Genomic DNA, 16,466 nt, shown 5'->3' on the forward strand with positions numbered 1-16,466 from the left:
AAATAATTTTTTTCAAGATTGAAGAAACTGCAACTTATAAAGCAACTTGATGTTTTCTGGTATTTCTCCAGTTAACTAGTTAACTGATTGTTACAAAGATACAAATATCACAAATATTTAAACACTGAAATATTAGGTAGTTTTCCAAAAATCAAGTTATTAGATAAATCTAGTATCTCAAGTGTTATGTTGCACCTTGAGGAATTCTGGATGAAACTAGAAATTTTCTCATTCAAACTGTTACTCTTAGAGGTATAATATCTTTAATGTGCATATGTTCCAAGGGAAGCTGGAATCTCGCCTTTTAGTTTGTTTTTGCCAAGGCCGAGAGCTTCAAGAGAGTTCATTACTTTCCCAAATTCATCTGGGATGGGACCGTCTACCAAATTATTATAAAGGGAAAGGCTTTGAAGATTGGTGGTGAAGTTGAAAAACCAATTAAATACAACAGATGATTTTAATAAATTATCCGAGAGATAAAGGGTGAGAAGAGAATGTGATTTTCTAAGGCCTTAAACAGATGTCGGTATCCATTCAAGACCAAACAGATGTCACATTTCCGTTGTGGCCTTCGCGGACTCATTGACGAAACAACAAGCTCCTCCACACTAGGAATCAACCGCTGATGGAAGCAATGAAACCAAAAAAAAAACCGAAAAGGAGAAGAATGAACGAAAATGAAAGGAAAAGAAGAAGAGAGGAGAAGAACTCAAACCAAAGTCAAAAGAGAGAAGAGAATCCATGTGATGATGCAACATAGCAGTAAATAAGTGAAGTAGAATTAGGGTTTTCAGATAAATTAAAAAATTGTAAATGGTAAAAGTAATAAACTTTTAACCTAAAGATAGTTTTAGAAATAAAAAAAATTAAGAAGGTGTAAGGAATATTGTGTGGTGGTGAAGGGAGTAACAATCCACTTTTTATTTCTCCCTTTGTGGGTTAATAGTTACTACCAATACCCCCAATATTGCTATTAAAATTGTTCACCATGTCTAAATTTTGATTTTACTGTAAATTATTCATTGATATTTGTTGCTCTTAAACACTGCATCAAATAATATTTATCGTGTGAAAAATTTGAAAAACCGTTAATTTTTCATTTTCGCATTCCCATGTATTAGGTATCGATGTATAAAATTTTAATATCTAATTATCGATAATTCTTTTAGTTGACAACGATTTTGATATATTTTTTTTATAGTGACTGCGTGGTACATAATTGCTTCTGGTACCCACAACTTGCACTGGACATGCCACATTTTTTCATCAAAGCAGAATTTAAGATGATGTTTTGATAACTATAAGATGAAAAACCAGTATCTTTCTTCGTGTTTACAATTTTTCTATGATGTGATTCAAAGAAAATAAGTGAACAAAAGAAAAATTAGAGCGAAATTTTGAATTATTTAGATTAGACTATAAAAAAGAAAGAGAATTAAGCCCATAATAATATTACGTTATTTTATTCTTGCGTGTTAATTATCAAAGATGATATATATATATCCACACAAAAAAAATGGGTGAGTTAAGTATTTTTGTTTGTTTCTCTCCATTTGGTCCACATAATCTACATTGGTGTAAATTCTTAAAATATAGTAAGACCAGCAACACGTTGTGTGTGTTTTTTAAACAACTTACTCATTCAAAAGTAACTCTGATGTTCATGGGTTCTTTTAGTCCAATAAAAGGTCATTTTTATTTTCAAGTGTACTTAAAAATATAAAAATTATAAATTATAAAATTGTAAATAATACTTATTTTAAGAAATCAGTTTATAGATTTTATTATTGTTATTGATTTAATAAAATAAAATTAAAACTATTAAAATCTCTCATTTTATTATTTTATTATTTTATACAGCAAAATAAACAATTTCTTATGTGGGTTATGAGTTAGCTCACAAACCCAAAGTCAAATGTTGTTTTAGTGGGCCAAAAAATGTAATCCACATTTCTCTGCTCTTGACGACTAAATGCAAGACAAGCTAAAATAGGATTATCGCTTCACATTGCCATCCCTAATTATAGTAAGTCTAATTCACTATATAAGTTTAACTTACACTCAAAATTCACTACTCTCCATCTTCGTGTATACCATTGACAAGTGGCTTTCACCTACGAACCTATCCATGGCGAATCCACCGCAAGGCAACTTTCATATGGTAAATCCTACCACCTTATCCTTAATCTGACTCGCAACTCTCCTCTCCAATGACACTTGCTCCAACAACAATTCATGCCAGTACACCAAAATTGTATGAGCAACACCAACAACAAACAAATATGCAACATGTGATAACAATTAGAACAGAAACAAATTTGAATATAACATTTTAAAGTTCAATAACTTACCTCTTCACGATAATATAATAATGGGGATGACAACCATAATGGAAGGTGTGAGAAGGCAAGATACGACAATGGAGTTAGTGAGAATGCAACTTAAGAGAGGAAACTTCACTTATGAATTGCTTGACAAATGATGCAAAGAGTATAAATGAAATGTTTGACAAAAAAATGTGAGTAAAGATTCAAACATACTATGGCACATATCAAATTACCAGACATATCAAATTACCAGACATGGTAAACATATACTGTAACAAGTCACAATAACATATATTACTTATAGTGTAGGGTGTTGTTGTTTTTTGTGGTTCGTGATGTTACGTCCTCTACACTTCTTATGTAGAGGATATCATATACTTTTTTTGTAAAGGATTATAATATTCATAAGTATTCTATTATATTTATTTATTTATTCTTTGTTAATAAAAAAACTATGACAAGTCACTCAATAAGTGACATAATAATTTTTTCTTCTAATTAAAATTATACCATCGCATTCACTTGGTATGACATGTCAACCTACAAAAAGTAAAATAAATTTAACTTTCATTACAAAAATGTTACGGATACTTATTATAACCAATAAACCTACCTCCATCATAATAACTTTAACTTTTTATCACAAAATTATCAGTAGACAACTTATTATAACATATGAACTACATTAATCATAATAAATCATCACTAATTTATATTTTTTTTATTATTGTAACACCAAATCATAATATAAACTAGAAAAAATATAATATAATCTAAAATAGCTAAATGTGAAAAAAGTATTCAATAACACAATGTCATCTCCAGAATTTAGAATAACTTGAATATAAAATAATAGCCCTTTAAAAGAGGTAATATTATTTAAATGATATTTCATCACTAACATTTTTTAAATAAAAAAATGGTTTTTCTTTATTGATATATCTCTTAAACTGAGAAATATCGGCTGAAAAATATTTCTCTACTAGCAAGAGGAAAAATATCCAAAATTTATCCATGTTTTCTTGGATAGATCTGTACTTGAGCGAGGTGCTCCAATTTTGAAATTTATTTGTCTTGGCCTAGATATTACTTGAGTAATATATATATATATATATATATATATATATATATATATATATATATATATATATATATATATATATATATATATATATATATATATATATATATCATAAATATTAAACTTTTAAAATTCAACGAAACTAACTAACAACTCTTCAAATAAACCTAAGTTACAATACTACAATTCTACTCAAGCATGTATAAATGTCTAAGTAGACTAAGAAAAATCTTCTACAAATTATCACCAACCATCTAAAGATAAAAGGACTAACTCACAAACTTACCACAATAAAGTTTACAGTAAAAAAAAATCCTTAATTTATCATTTATCACACATCAAATTGTAATTTGTACCTTAATTTATAAATTATAGTAAAATAATTTATTTTACCTTTAAGTTTCTTTGTAACCTGATAAAACAAAAGTCAAATGAGAGAGTGGAAAAAACTCTTTTATCACCTCAAACTCAAATTATACCCCACAATTTAGTTTAAACTTGAAAACTTTTCTAGAGATACTCCACATTATTGCATAAGTTAGACTGAAGATCATTGTTAAAGAAAAAAGAGTTTGAAAGCAAAAGGTGAACTTGTTTTTAAATATTCTTTTAAACTTCACAAAATCATTAAATGTACCTTAATATATACATATATATATATATAAAATAAAATTAGATATGTCTGAAGTCTCTAAATTTAAATGTAAAAATAAAATTTATTTTTGTTTTAAATTTTGATATAATTTTAATTTTAAAATTTTAAAATTGAATTAATATAACCTTTTTAACTTAATATCATTAATTTTTGTATGTTAAGTAATATTTTATATTGATATTTAAATTGAAAGGTGTTAAATGATGCAAATAATTCTATTATTAGTCTAAAATAATATATGAGATGTCAAAAATACAGATTTAGAAAATTATCAATTCACATTTTAAAGTTTGAAGATCAAATATCAAAATTTAAAACCGAGTTAAATTTTAATTTTGCGTTAAAATTTTAAAAAATATATATATTTAATCTAAAAAAACTCCACGCAACTCTTTTTACTATAGACACCACCAATAATTTCTATTATCACCTCTCAACCTTCACTTTTTGTTTTATTTCAAACATTTACATTAAAGCACAAAAAATAATTGTTACACCTAGTATGATACTTACCGCGGGATAACGGGAGAAGTATATAGTTGATACTTAGCTTGAGTGTCCAATTTTTTAAGAAGATTTTTGCAAATGGATTTCCATGTCTTTATTGGATTATTTCTCTCACTTTAATGGTATAGTTTCATAATAAATAAAAAGTTTATGAAAGATTATAAATATTTTACAATTTTTTTTTCTAGAATGTTATTTTTTTAAACTCTATCTAAAGTTACTTCTTTTTACAAGTTAAGTGTTGTGCTGACAAAATATAGTTATGGAACATTAGTACTTGAAAAAAATAATATTTTTATGAGATAATTTAAATTCTAGAAAGTTTAGTAAAATTTGTTACACTATATAAAAATTAGAATGGTCAAAACATTATGAGAATATTCAAATGATAAATATTAATAGCTTAAATTTAGTAAAGATTAGATTTAAAGTCTAGTTTAATTTTTTAAAGTTGGTTTGTAAGTTGAGATTTATACTTATTTATATATTTTAATTTATTTTAAGTTGATGTAAAACTTGTAACATACATCTTTCACATCGAGATATACATATCACGAACGTAAGACTAGACATTAATGGATAATTTAAACCCTAAACGCTAAACCCTAAATCATAAACCATAAATCCTGAACCCTGAACCCTGAACCCTCAACCTAAACCCCTAAACCCTAAACCATAAACCCTAAACCATAAACCTTAAACCATACACCATAAACGATAAACCCTAAACGCTAAACCTAAACCCCTAAACCATAAACCCTAAACCATAAACCATAAACCATAAACCATAAACCCTAAACCCTAAATCATAAACCCTAAATAAAAATTAGAATGGTCAAAACATTATGAGAATATTCAAATGATAAATATTAATAGCTTAAAGTTAGTAAATATTAGATTTAAAGTCTAGTTTAATTCTTTAAAGTCTGTTTGTAAGTTGAGATTTATACTTATTTCTATACTTTAATTTATTTTAAGTCGATGTAAAACTTGTAACATACATCTTTCACATCGACATATACATATCACGAACGTAACACTAGACATTAATGGATGATTCAAACCCTAAACCCTAAACGCTACACCCTAAACCCTAATCCCTAAACACTAAAACCTAAACCATAAACCATAAACCCTAAACCATAAACCCTAAATCCTAAACGCTAAACCCTAAACTCTAAACCATAAACCCTAAACGTTAAACCATAATCCATAAACCATAAACCCTAAACCATAAAACCTAAACCATAAACCCTTAACCCTAAACCCTGAACCTAAACCCTAAACCATAAACCCTAAACGCTAAACCCTAAACCATAAACCACAAACCCTTAACCCTAAACCATAAACCCTGAACCATAAACCGTAAACACTAAACCCTAAACCTAAACCCTAAACCATAAACCCTAAACCATAAACCCTAAACCCTCAACCATGAACCCTAACCCATAAACCCTAAACGCTAAACCCTAAACCATAAACCCTTAACCACAAACCCTAAACCATAAACCATAAACCCTAAACCCTAGACCATAAACCCTAAACCATAAACCCTAATCCCTAAACCATAAACCTTAAACCTAAACCATAAACCATAAACCCTAAACCATAAAACCTAAACCATAAACCCTAAACACTGAACCCTAAACCATAAACCCTAAACGCTAAACCCTAAACCATAAACCCTAAATGCTAAACCCTAAACCATAAACCCTAAACCCCAAACCCTAAACCATAAACGCTAAACCCTAAACCTAAACCCCTAAACCTAAACCATAAACCCTTAACCCTAAACCATAAAACCTAAACCATAAACCCTGAACCCTAAACCATAAACCCTAAACGCTAAACCCTAAACCATAAACCCTAAATCATAAACCCTAAACCATAAATCATAAACCGTAAACCATAAACCTTAAACCATAAACCCTAAACGCTAAACCCTAAACCTTAAACCCTCAATAATAGTTCGATGACAAATGGAATAGTATGTCTAATAAACAATAAATATTTCGATAACGGATGGCACAATAGACCTAACAAATAAAAAATCTCGCTAGGATAAACTCTAAACTATGACTTTAATAATATATTAAGAAATCGACTTTAAATTTAACTCAAGCTTACAAAATCAATTTGTAAGATAAGATTTATATCACTTATATACTTTAAATTGATTTTTATCTTTAATTGATATAATACTTTCAATATAAGTGTAGAAAAAAAATGAGTTTGTTATTTGTAATGGAACATGATCATTTAAATGATATGAGTTTGTTGAAACAATGTGTATTTAATGGTGTTAGATGTGTTTATACGTGTGATATGATGGAAATGATAACTTGCATGGTTAGATATATTTTTCTTATATATATGGTATGTGAAATTTTTGTTATGAACTAGTGTATTTATGTATGCACTATTCATTGGGTATGAAGTAAGTAATACTTAAAAGGTATTGTAATCCTAAGAGGCGTGATGTTATCCACGAAATTCAATGCAAATATGACATATCAACGTAGATCAACGTACAACGCTAGAAGCGAAGAAAACTTATGCATCAAATTATTATAAAATACGTGCAACTAATAATCTTATTTAATTTGAGAAAACATGTTTTTAGTAAAAATAACAAATAATTGAAAATATGTCCATTAATTTTTTAAAAATACTCTTTAAATTGAAATAATAAATCATTAATAACTTTTACATGTTTAAGTAAAACTATTCAAAAATAAAATAAAAGTATTAAAAAATACATTAATTTTTAGAAGTAAGTTTTTTTTGCATTTAATATTGTCTTCATTTATTGTAATTTTTAGATTAAATATGTTTTTAATTCTTAAACTACAAAGCAATTTTCTAATTCATTTATATATTTAGTTCTTATTGTACTTTTAAAATGCTGAATTTAGTAGTTATTAATTTTAGAGTTTTTTTACATGACAAATAATGATATCATGTGTATCATTCTCTCTTTTCTTTCTCTTTTTCTAACCTCCTTATGAGATCTCCTTCCTTCTTCATCCTTCGTGGTTGTTGTTTTTCTCTTCCACCCTTTCCACCATTTCAATCCTCCCTCTATCATTCTTTTAGTTATTATTACATCTTAGTGATGAAGATTAAATTCATTTATCTTTAAATATGTTAAAAGAAATAATTAAATACAAACAATAATCATTATAATAAAAATAATATTAATTTAGACACAAATGAAAATTAATAAAGTCAAATCATTTTTATAACAAAAGTTAAAAATATAAAATAAAATTGTAATAAGAAAAAACTAAAAAAAATACAAATTATAACAAAGTGTCATATTATGGAGAAAATATTTTTACTAATGACAAGACAAAATATTATGTATTTTTTTTCAAGATACAATATTTTATCAGATTGATCAAATATGGTGAAATTTTTTTGAACTTTTTTAACATCGAACATTAATATTTTAAAAAATAATAAAAAGGTAAATTTATCAATAAAATAATTCATAAAAACATTAGTAAGATAATTTATTTATTCTTTTAAGTTATATTAAACATTTTTAATAAAATATACAATCAAATACAATTAACGAATAAAAACCATTTACAGAATCGTGTTATAATTTAATTTCTAAAAATATATTTAATTTTTATTTAAATGAAATTAAAGCTTAAAAAAATGTGAGTAAAATATTGAATCAACAGAAGAAAACTTAGATGGATTGGATTATTATTTTCCAATCTAATGAGTCTGAGTTAAAATTAGAAAAGAGAGAAAGTAAGAGTGTTCTGAAATTGTGATATATAATAATAATTGAAGAAGATGAACAGAGTCTTTAAAGACTCCAACATTGTCTTTTCTTATTGGCTCATTCATTGTCACAGTACCTTCCTATTCTTTATTACCTCTTTCCTCACGCTCCCTCATACGCGTGTAAAACTGTTTCAATCATTCATTCATCCATATCATCACTTCCTTCATTTCCTTATAGTGTTAGTAAAATCAGGACTGCTAACTATGATTTTTTTATAAATTATAATGATTAAATATATTTTTAATATTTAAATTGAATATAAAATTAAAATTTATTTATATATTAAATTTTGATATATTTTAGTCTTTAAATTTAAAAAATAAACTAATATAATTATTTTAATTTAATAACGTTAATTATTATATTTTTGTGTTAAATAATATTTTAGATTTATATTTAAGTTAGAATATGTTAAATAAAGAAAATAACAAAATATTAATATTTTAAAAAATTATAATATAATTAAATTAAAATATATATATTTATTCATTTTATAATGTTTGGAAAATAAATTTTAAAATATTAAAAAATTTAAATTTTATGTAAAAATTTAAGAATTAAAAATATATTTAACTCCATTATAATTTTAATTAAAATATGTATATATTTTTTGTTTTAAAATTATATTATTTTAATATATTAAATAGTTATATAATTAAAAAAAAATAACTACCACAAACGATAAAATGAAAATAAACATTCGAAATTTCAAGACATTCGTAACATATTAAATAATTTACCATTCACGAAATTATATATATATATATATATATATATATATATATATATATATATAATAATAAATAATTTCATTTAGTATGATTTAAGAGCAAAAATAAATACTTTAAAAAAAATTCTTAAAATGAACATAAAAAAAGGTGACAATACCTATGTTAGTGTGATAAATTAAAACTCTAATTTAGTTCAAAAAATCACTTTTAAAATATTTTAATATATATATATATATTTATTTATTTATTCCAAAAATCACTTTTAAAATATTTTAATGGAAGAAGCACTTGAAAATATATAAAAAAGACACGTGATGTACTCTGAGGACAAATTATTGATCCATTTTGTTCGGAATAACTTCTATGGTGCACGTACTGTTTATATATATTCTTGAAAAGACTTAGAAAATACTCTCATTAAGCAATATCAATAATACAATACAAACTTAACTCTCAAAAAACTGTTTTTCTAAATATCTTCAAGACAAATGACAAGATATTTAAGAAACATATTTAACAATGAATATAACTAGATCTACAAAATTAATGTATACAAAACAAAGTTTAAACCTAGTTTTTCCAAATATATCTCAATGTGAGAGTTAAAAGAATTAGGTTATGTTATATAATTTTTTAAATATAAAATAATAACTATTTTCTTTAAATTGAATTTTGAAAATTGTTAGACTTTTTTAGTATATAGAAATCTGATGAGATTATCTTTTAAGTGATAAATACATTAATGAAACGAGAAGTAGTCCGAAAATATAAAATAAATGTTTTTTTTATATAAATACTATAACGATGTAACATTCTTACACGAATTACATTATATATAGAGAAATATCTGATTTTATGATATTATAATTTTGATGCTGTTTTTTTCTTGATTAAACATATATTTCTTTATTTTTACGAACTAAATAATTAGTGGTGGATATAAACCATGATTAGCCCACATATATTGTGAAATTGATAGTGAGAAGTAAAAGTATGTTGGTAACTTATTGATGATCGTGAATTCTAATTTCTAAGTAGTATAGTATTTATAAATTAAAATGTGTTTGATTATAATAGATTTTACTTTATTATTATCTTGGTTAATGAAATATTTTAAACCTAATGTTTAAAGTCAAAATACGATATTTTGTTTTAAAATTGTATCAATTCTGTAATCTTCTCCCACACATACCTAATATTAATATTTACAGTTCTTCTTCTTATTATTTTATGAGTTATTTTCTAAACATTATAATATTAGTATTATTGATATTTTTCATATTATTATTATTATTATTATTATTATTATTATTATTATTATTATTATTATTATTATTATTATTATTATCATCGTGATTTTCAAAAATCAATTACCACCAACTACTGAAAACATATGTACTACCTATTTTTTCATTTTTAAAAATCTAAAATATAATCTGAATCACCATTAAATTTTATAGTTTAAAAATTATGAAAATAAACATATGTTTTAATTAGCCTTCTTTAATATATAAAACATTGAAATATAAAAATTGAATACAATGTGGCTGTTGTAAGTTAATGTGGAAGAAATGATGACAAATAAAGGTTAAATTGATCTATTGAAGAAAAGTTATTATTGTATATTTTATTTATATATATATATATATAGAGAGAATTATTCTATTTAGTGCCGTTTAATTAAGGAGTTCTTATGAGTCAGGCTACCGAAAAACAAATGCATTTGGTTTCATCCATGTGTCCCTTCCACTGGAAGCCTGCCAGGAGCCGCTCCTTGTCTGTGCCCCTGCACCATGCCTCTTGCACCGGCGATCACTCCCCGCCCTCGTCAGTGCTCTCGGGTGTCACATTTTATTTATATTATCTTTTAAGTGATTGTTTATTTAAATTTAAGTGTTTTTTATTTAACTGTTATTTTAAATTTATCTATTTTTTATTTAAAAAAATATCCACAAAATACATAAAAATTACTTACAATAAATTTATAAAAGTTATTTATATTTAAATTTATAATTATAATTATAATAATAAGAATAGTAATAATTTTATTATTATATAAAAAACAACGCATAAAAAAATAAACATACATTCACGTAAGACGTATATTTTCACTAATGTATTTAAAAAAATAATTATTATAGAAAATCATAAGAAAAGTATATATAAAAAGTGAGAGAACCCATTTGTATATATTGCTACAGATATTGTTATTATTAACATAAACATCATTTTAAAACAAGAATACTATTTTGATCTTTTATATTTTTAGCTAATTTTAATTTATTTTTATATGTTTTAAACATCTCATAGTGACAATTTAACATACAATATTACTTAAAGAGACCTTTAGTAAAATTTACACTCACACTATTTTATTAAAAAAATAATTATTTACGGTAGTAGCAATTAAAACTAAAACAAAAATGAAATTACTAAAGTCATTAAATCAAACACAGTGAGTATTAAAAATATGACACAAAATTCATAAAATTTCTTAATCATGTGATTTTGGATCTTGACGTCGTCTATCTTTTGGACTTATCCTTAGGTAGGTCAATGTAATTATCAGTATTTAATTTTCATTAAAATTTAAAGTATAAAAATAAAATGTACGTGATAATTTTAGGTTGACGATATTAAAATTACATGGTTGAAAAATGATAAAGACTAAAAACGGTTTTAGGAGGAATATAAGAAAACGATTTGGATTTTGAGACAGTCGTATTAACTTGTGAGCCAATCAATTTTCAATGAACAGAGAAAAAGCAAAATATCCAAAAATCCGAATTTATTAAATAACAGGGAAACCTAGAAGCCATTCGTGACTAACGCGCCACCAAGGCCTTCACGCGCAACCGCAGCGCGTGACGTGTTCTGCGTTGGCTTTTCCCCTCCCTTTCTCTTTTGTATCGTTCCCCTTCTCTCTCTCTGCAGACCTCGTCGAAGCACCACCGTGACCACATCTCTCTGAAAGTCAGACGAACAAGAGAGAGAAGAAGCGATTTAATAAAAGGCCGTACGAAGCACGTCACGAACGCAATTTAAAGCAGAAGAAGCGATTTATAAATTGTTTGGGTTGGGGTGGTTGGGTTAGGGTATTATCTATCTGCTATGGGCGAGTTGACTCAGGCGGAGGTGTACTCGCCGAGGACTCAGCAAGTGTGGAGGGCGCTGTTGAGTTGGTTGGCCTTCTTCTTTCAGATCTTCTTTCAGATTATAAGAGCCTTAGGTCACTATCCTCTGCTTTCTTTCTCTTCTTCTTCCTCTTCCTCCTCTTCCTCTTCTTCTTCCTTTAAGCCTCTTCCCTCTGTTGAGCTTGTCGAACACGATTCGCCTCCTCCATCCGCTCTTGAAATCACAGCCCTTGATTATTCTCCCGCCGATCATCCCATCCAAAAACTCACGGTATTTACTATTCCGTTTTTGTTTTTTTATTTCTTTTTTCGCAGTTTTTCTGTTTGCTGATGTTTAAAGGAAGTGAAAACAAAGTTGTTGGAGTACTAATGGATTAGTTCCTCTCGTGTTTAATATATATAACTGCTGGAGTTGTTGTTTCTCGTTATGTATTTTTTGAAAAAAAATTGTTTCTGACTTTGACTATGATCTGAGCAGGGTCTAAGGAGGGTGAGAAAGTATGTTTGTGTGTGTGTAAGGAGGACTTGAATAGGAATACTTGTGGTATAGACGTATAGCCGAGCGTGTGAATCTATGTTTTGGGGATGAAGATGATTTGCTTTGTCTTTTGTTTGTACTTCGAACTTGGTTTGTTCCTGCAGCTTCGTTTGCTTGTTGTCTTCTTGTTTTTGTACTTTTTTTTTTGGTTATTGTTTTATTTTATTTTAGTTTCCTGGTGTCTCGTTTTTGTGTTCGGATTTTGTTTAAACGTGGACAGATGTATGTTCTGGTTTTGGTTTTACAAGGACATTCATATTGTGAAGTGTATTGGGGCGGTCTTGTTGACTTTTCTGGAAGTGGATAATGGTTGGCTTCTATGCTCTCAGGGTTTTGGAAGCATCCAAAACAGAGGACAAAACATTAGAAACGGCTTTCTTACGTTTGGATACATTTAGAACATGATTGTGGAAGCTAGTGCTCTGGGTTAGGTTGTGTACTGATTTCTGTTGCTTGCTTCAGAGTTCTTGTAAGAAATGGTGATGTGTTTTTAAAACTTCTTCATCGATGTTTAATGTGTTGCTACTCTGATTGTGTTGTTTATAGTTTTAATTTCCCGGTCTTTTCATGCACACTTTGCCAAAACTTGCAAATGCCAAATTTGGTGTGCAGTTCATGCTTCTATGAACTTCTCAGTTTGTGGTTGAAGTTAGAGAGGGCCATGTCAAATATAAAGTGCATGATATTTTTTATGTTTAACATTTGAGTGAATCAAATTTCTGAATAGAAAGAAATAACATACAGGTTTGTAACATGTTTACTAGTCAGTAAAGAAGAAAGGGAAAAGTGGTATATGGTGTATTCTTTTTGATGAGCTGTTAGAAGAATACTAATGATTTCATTTTCTATGTTGTTTTCTTCTGTTACTTCCTGTCCTCTGATCTTCTGTTACTCTCTCTCTTCTTCCCAAATATTGTTACTATTTTATTCTTAATTTCCTGTAGCTAGTGTAGATTTGATCTTACATGTGTACTTGTAGGTGGTGCTGGACTTAGATGAAACACTGGTATGTGCATATGAGACATCAAGTTTGCCAGCTGCTTTACGGACTCAAGCAATCGAAGGTGGTTTGAATTGGTTTGAGCTGGAATGTGTATCGATAGACAAGGTAAGCTACTTTGTAATTTGGATCTGATTATTTGGCAATATCTAGAATATCGTTCATTCATTTGGGCATTTTGGATTTTCAAGGAAGGAGAGGGCAAACCAAAAATCAATTATGTTACAGTATTTGAACGCCCTGGGTTGAAGGAATTCTTAAAGAAACTTAGTGAATTTGCTGACTTGGTGCTGTTCACTGCTGGTCTTGAAGGTTTGTCTCAAAATACTTAGCTGCTACCTTTATCCATATTCATCTGGGACTTATATTCAATCTATATGCCTCTGAATTCTCGCAGGCTATGCTAGACCCCTCGTTGACAGAATAGATGAGGAAAATCGATTCAGTCTACGGCTTTATCGGCCCTCAACAATTAGCACGTAGGTGCATGTCTCTTGTTTCTAATTCAGTAGTCTTGTCTCTGAGTTTGAGGGTCAGTCATTGAATCTTGACAAAACTGATTAAACCGACACAGGCACTGATATTTGATGCAAATTTGTTTTACCTTCATATTTAATTGATGCTTTACTATGTTGGTCTGAATGAAACTTTTCTAAATTTAAATGCAGTTTGCTTTATAGTTAAAAGTATGAAGGTTTCGTGCTGTTATAGAAGAACCGTGCAGCAATTATCTCTTATTTCTAAACTTTTGTTTCAACTAAATGTTTATGTTATTTTTCTATCATCTGTATGTGTGCTACAGAAACACATATATGGATGTTTGTGATCTTCAAATTCTTTAGAGTGCTTAGTCTTGATGAATGATTGTGGTCCAATTTTTTTTTTGTTATTCAGAGAGTGGTTGCGTTAGCCTCCCTCCCTCCCCTCCCCCCAGAAAAAAAATATCTGGATGGCTTGAATGTGCTATGGACTTTCTTGTTAAATGTCTTGATTCTTTTGTTGGTTTACAAAACTCATTAGAGATAAATATGGGTGAGATGCGCCAAATTTCTCGTATGTTAAAAATCAATTATGCACCTTGACAAAATTTTCAGAAGCAATTTAATCAAATTTCTTCGCGACTTGATTTTTATGAAAGACAAGATATTTAATTCATTTTATCTTCTTCAGCTAGTATGTGTTGAGATGTTTATCCAAATTGGCTTTTAGTTATGTTTTCATTTTTGGTATAGTGGGTGCTGTCACCATATGCTGAACTCTCCCAAATCCCAACCTATGGTAACCTCACGAGTAATGCATGGGATTAATTTTCCCATGTATCGGTTGTAGACTCTGTTCTGCATGGTCAAGGCCACAGTTGAATTTCAGAGTTGAAGTTTTAAGTTTAGAGTCTGCTGGATGAATTTGTATAAGATTTCTCATAAATGCTGGTTGCTTGCAGGGAATATCGGGAACATGTCAAGGATCTCACCTGCATTTCAAAGGATCTTTGCCGCATTGTAATTGTGGACAATAATCCTTTCAGCTTTGTATTGCAACCAGTAAATGGAATTCCATGCATTCCTTTTTCGGCTGGACAACCACATGACACCCAGGTGAGAGATACGTGCTGTTGAAAATTAAAGCCACCAGTACCAAAATAAATAAATAAATCACTCATAATGTTTTGATGAATTGCTCACCATTTCCCGCATTTTGATGTGTAACAGCTTCTAGATGTCATTCTCCCCCTTCTCAAGCAACTTTCTGAGCTGAATGATGTAAGACCTTTGCTCTATGAAAAGTTCCACATGCCTGATTGGTTCCAGAAACAAGGGATTCCGGCTTCTAGTTGGACTTTGTAGGATTAAACTAGTTTGTCATTAAGCTCTCCTGTTTTTTCCTTTTGCTGAAATTCTTAGTTATTTTGCTGGAAGGGCAGCTGCTGATTGGTTGAAGTAGATTCTTTGTATAGCATGAATTTGTTTTTGGATCACTCAAATGTTTCAAATGCTGCTTCTTGAAGTCAAATCAGTTCACCACTTGTGTATGTAGATTGTCAGAATTCTGATTCTTGTTTATAGGCTTGAAGTCTGTTGGAAAGTGTCTTGTTAGTCCATTGTATAATTATTATCAATGATTATCATCGGTTTAAACATTGGTTACGTTGCATAGTTTGTTATGACCAGTGTTGGTGAAGGATGTTAAATAAATCAAAGCTAACTATTTAAAATGACGTTGCTTATTTTCCTTATTTGGGGTCAATTGCTTTAACGAGTGAAAGAAAGGCTTCAGGGAGGTGGAGGTTTCAAGACAGTTGTTCTATTACCGCTAAACTTTTAAGACTGATTATGTGGTCCTGGTCGTTAGCATAATTTATGTCATTTGAGATATTCAACTGATGCAGCTTACATTATTAGTCGCTCACAGTCAGAATGCTGTGGCACATTGGCAAGTGTTGGAGAAACTTTTTGATGTTAGGTAGCTATGATTGGCCTCTGAATAAAGAGAACCATTTTAATTCCGCCTCCATATTGCGTGCTAACTTGGAGTTGTTGGCTGTTTTTTCTTTTGACTGGTATAATAAATTAAAGTATTTTACCTTGCTTCTTGGTAGTTGGGAGTAAATAGTATGAAGTTGCGTATAAGGATAACTATGGATGTTGTCTACAGTGAGCTCACTATTTAGACAATTAGAACTTCAGATGGATT

At 28.4% G+C, this 16,466-nt stretch overlaps 1 protein-coding gene across 1 annotated transcript; it reads left to right on the forward strand.

The window, feature by feature from the left end:
* Positions 1-11,808: 11,808 nt before the first annotated feature.
* LOC108338404 (uncharacterized) lies at positions 11,809-15,919 on the forward strand. The gene is made up of 6 exons (XM_017575256.2): positions 11,809-12,508; positions 13,755-13,883; positions 13,967-14,087; positions 14,173-14,254; positions 15,217-15,370; positions 15,485-15,919. Exons 1-6 carry the CDS (start codon positions 12,215-12,217, stop codon positions 15,617-15,619), a joined length of 915 nt encoding a protein of 304 aa, XP_017430745.1. The 5' UTR covers positions 11,809-12,214; the 3' UTR covers positions 15,620-15,919.
* The last annotated feature ends 547 nt before the right edge of the window (positions 15,920-16,466 follow it).

The sequence above is a fragment of the Vigna angularis genome, chromosome 7 (assembly GCF_016808095.1).
Source record: "Vigna angularis cultivar LongXiaoDou No.4 chromosome 7, ASM1680809v1, whole genome shotgun sequence".
Lineage (NCBI taxonomy): Eukaryota > Viridiplantae > Streptophyta > Magnoliopsida > Fabales > Fabaceae > Vigna > Vigna angularis.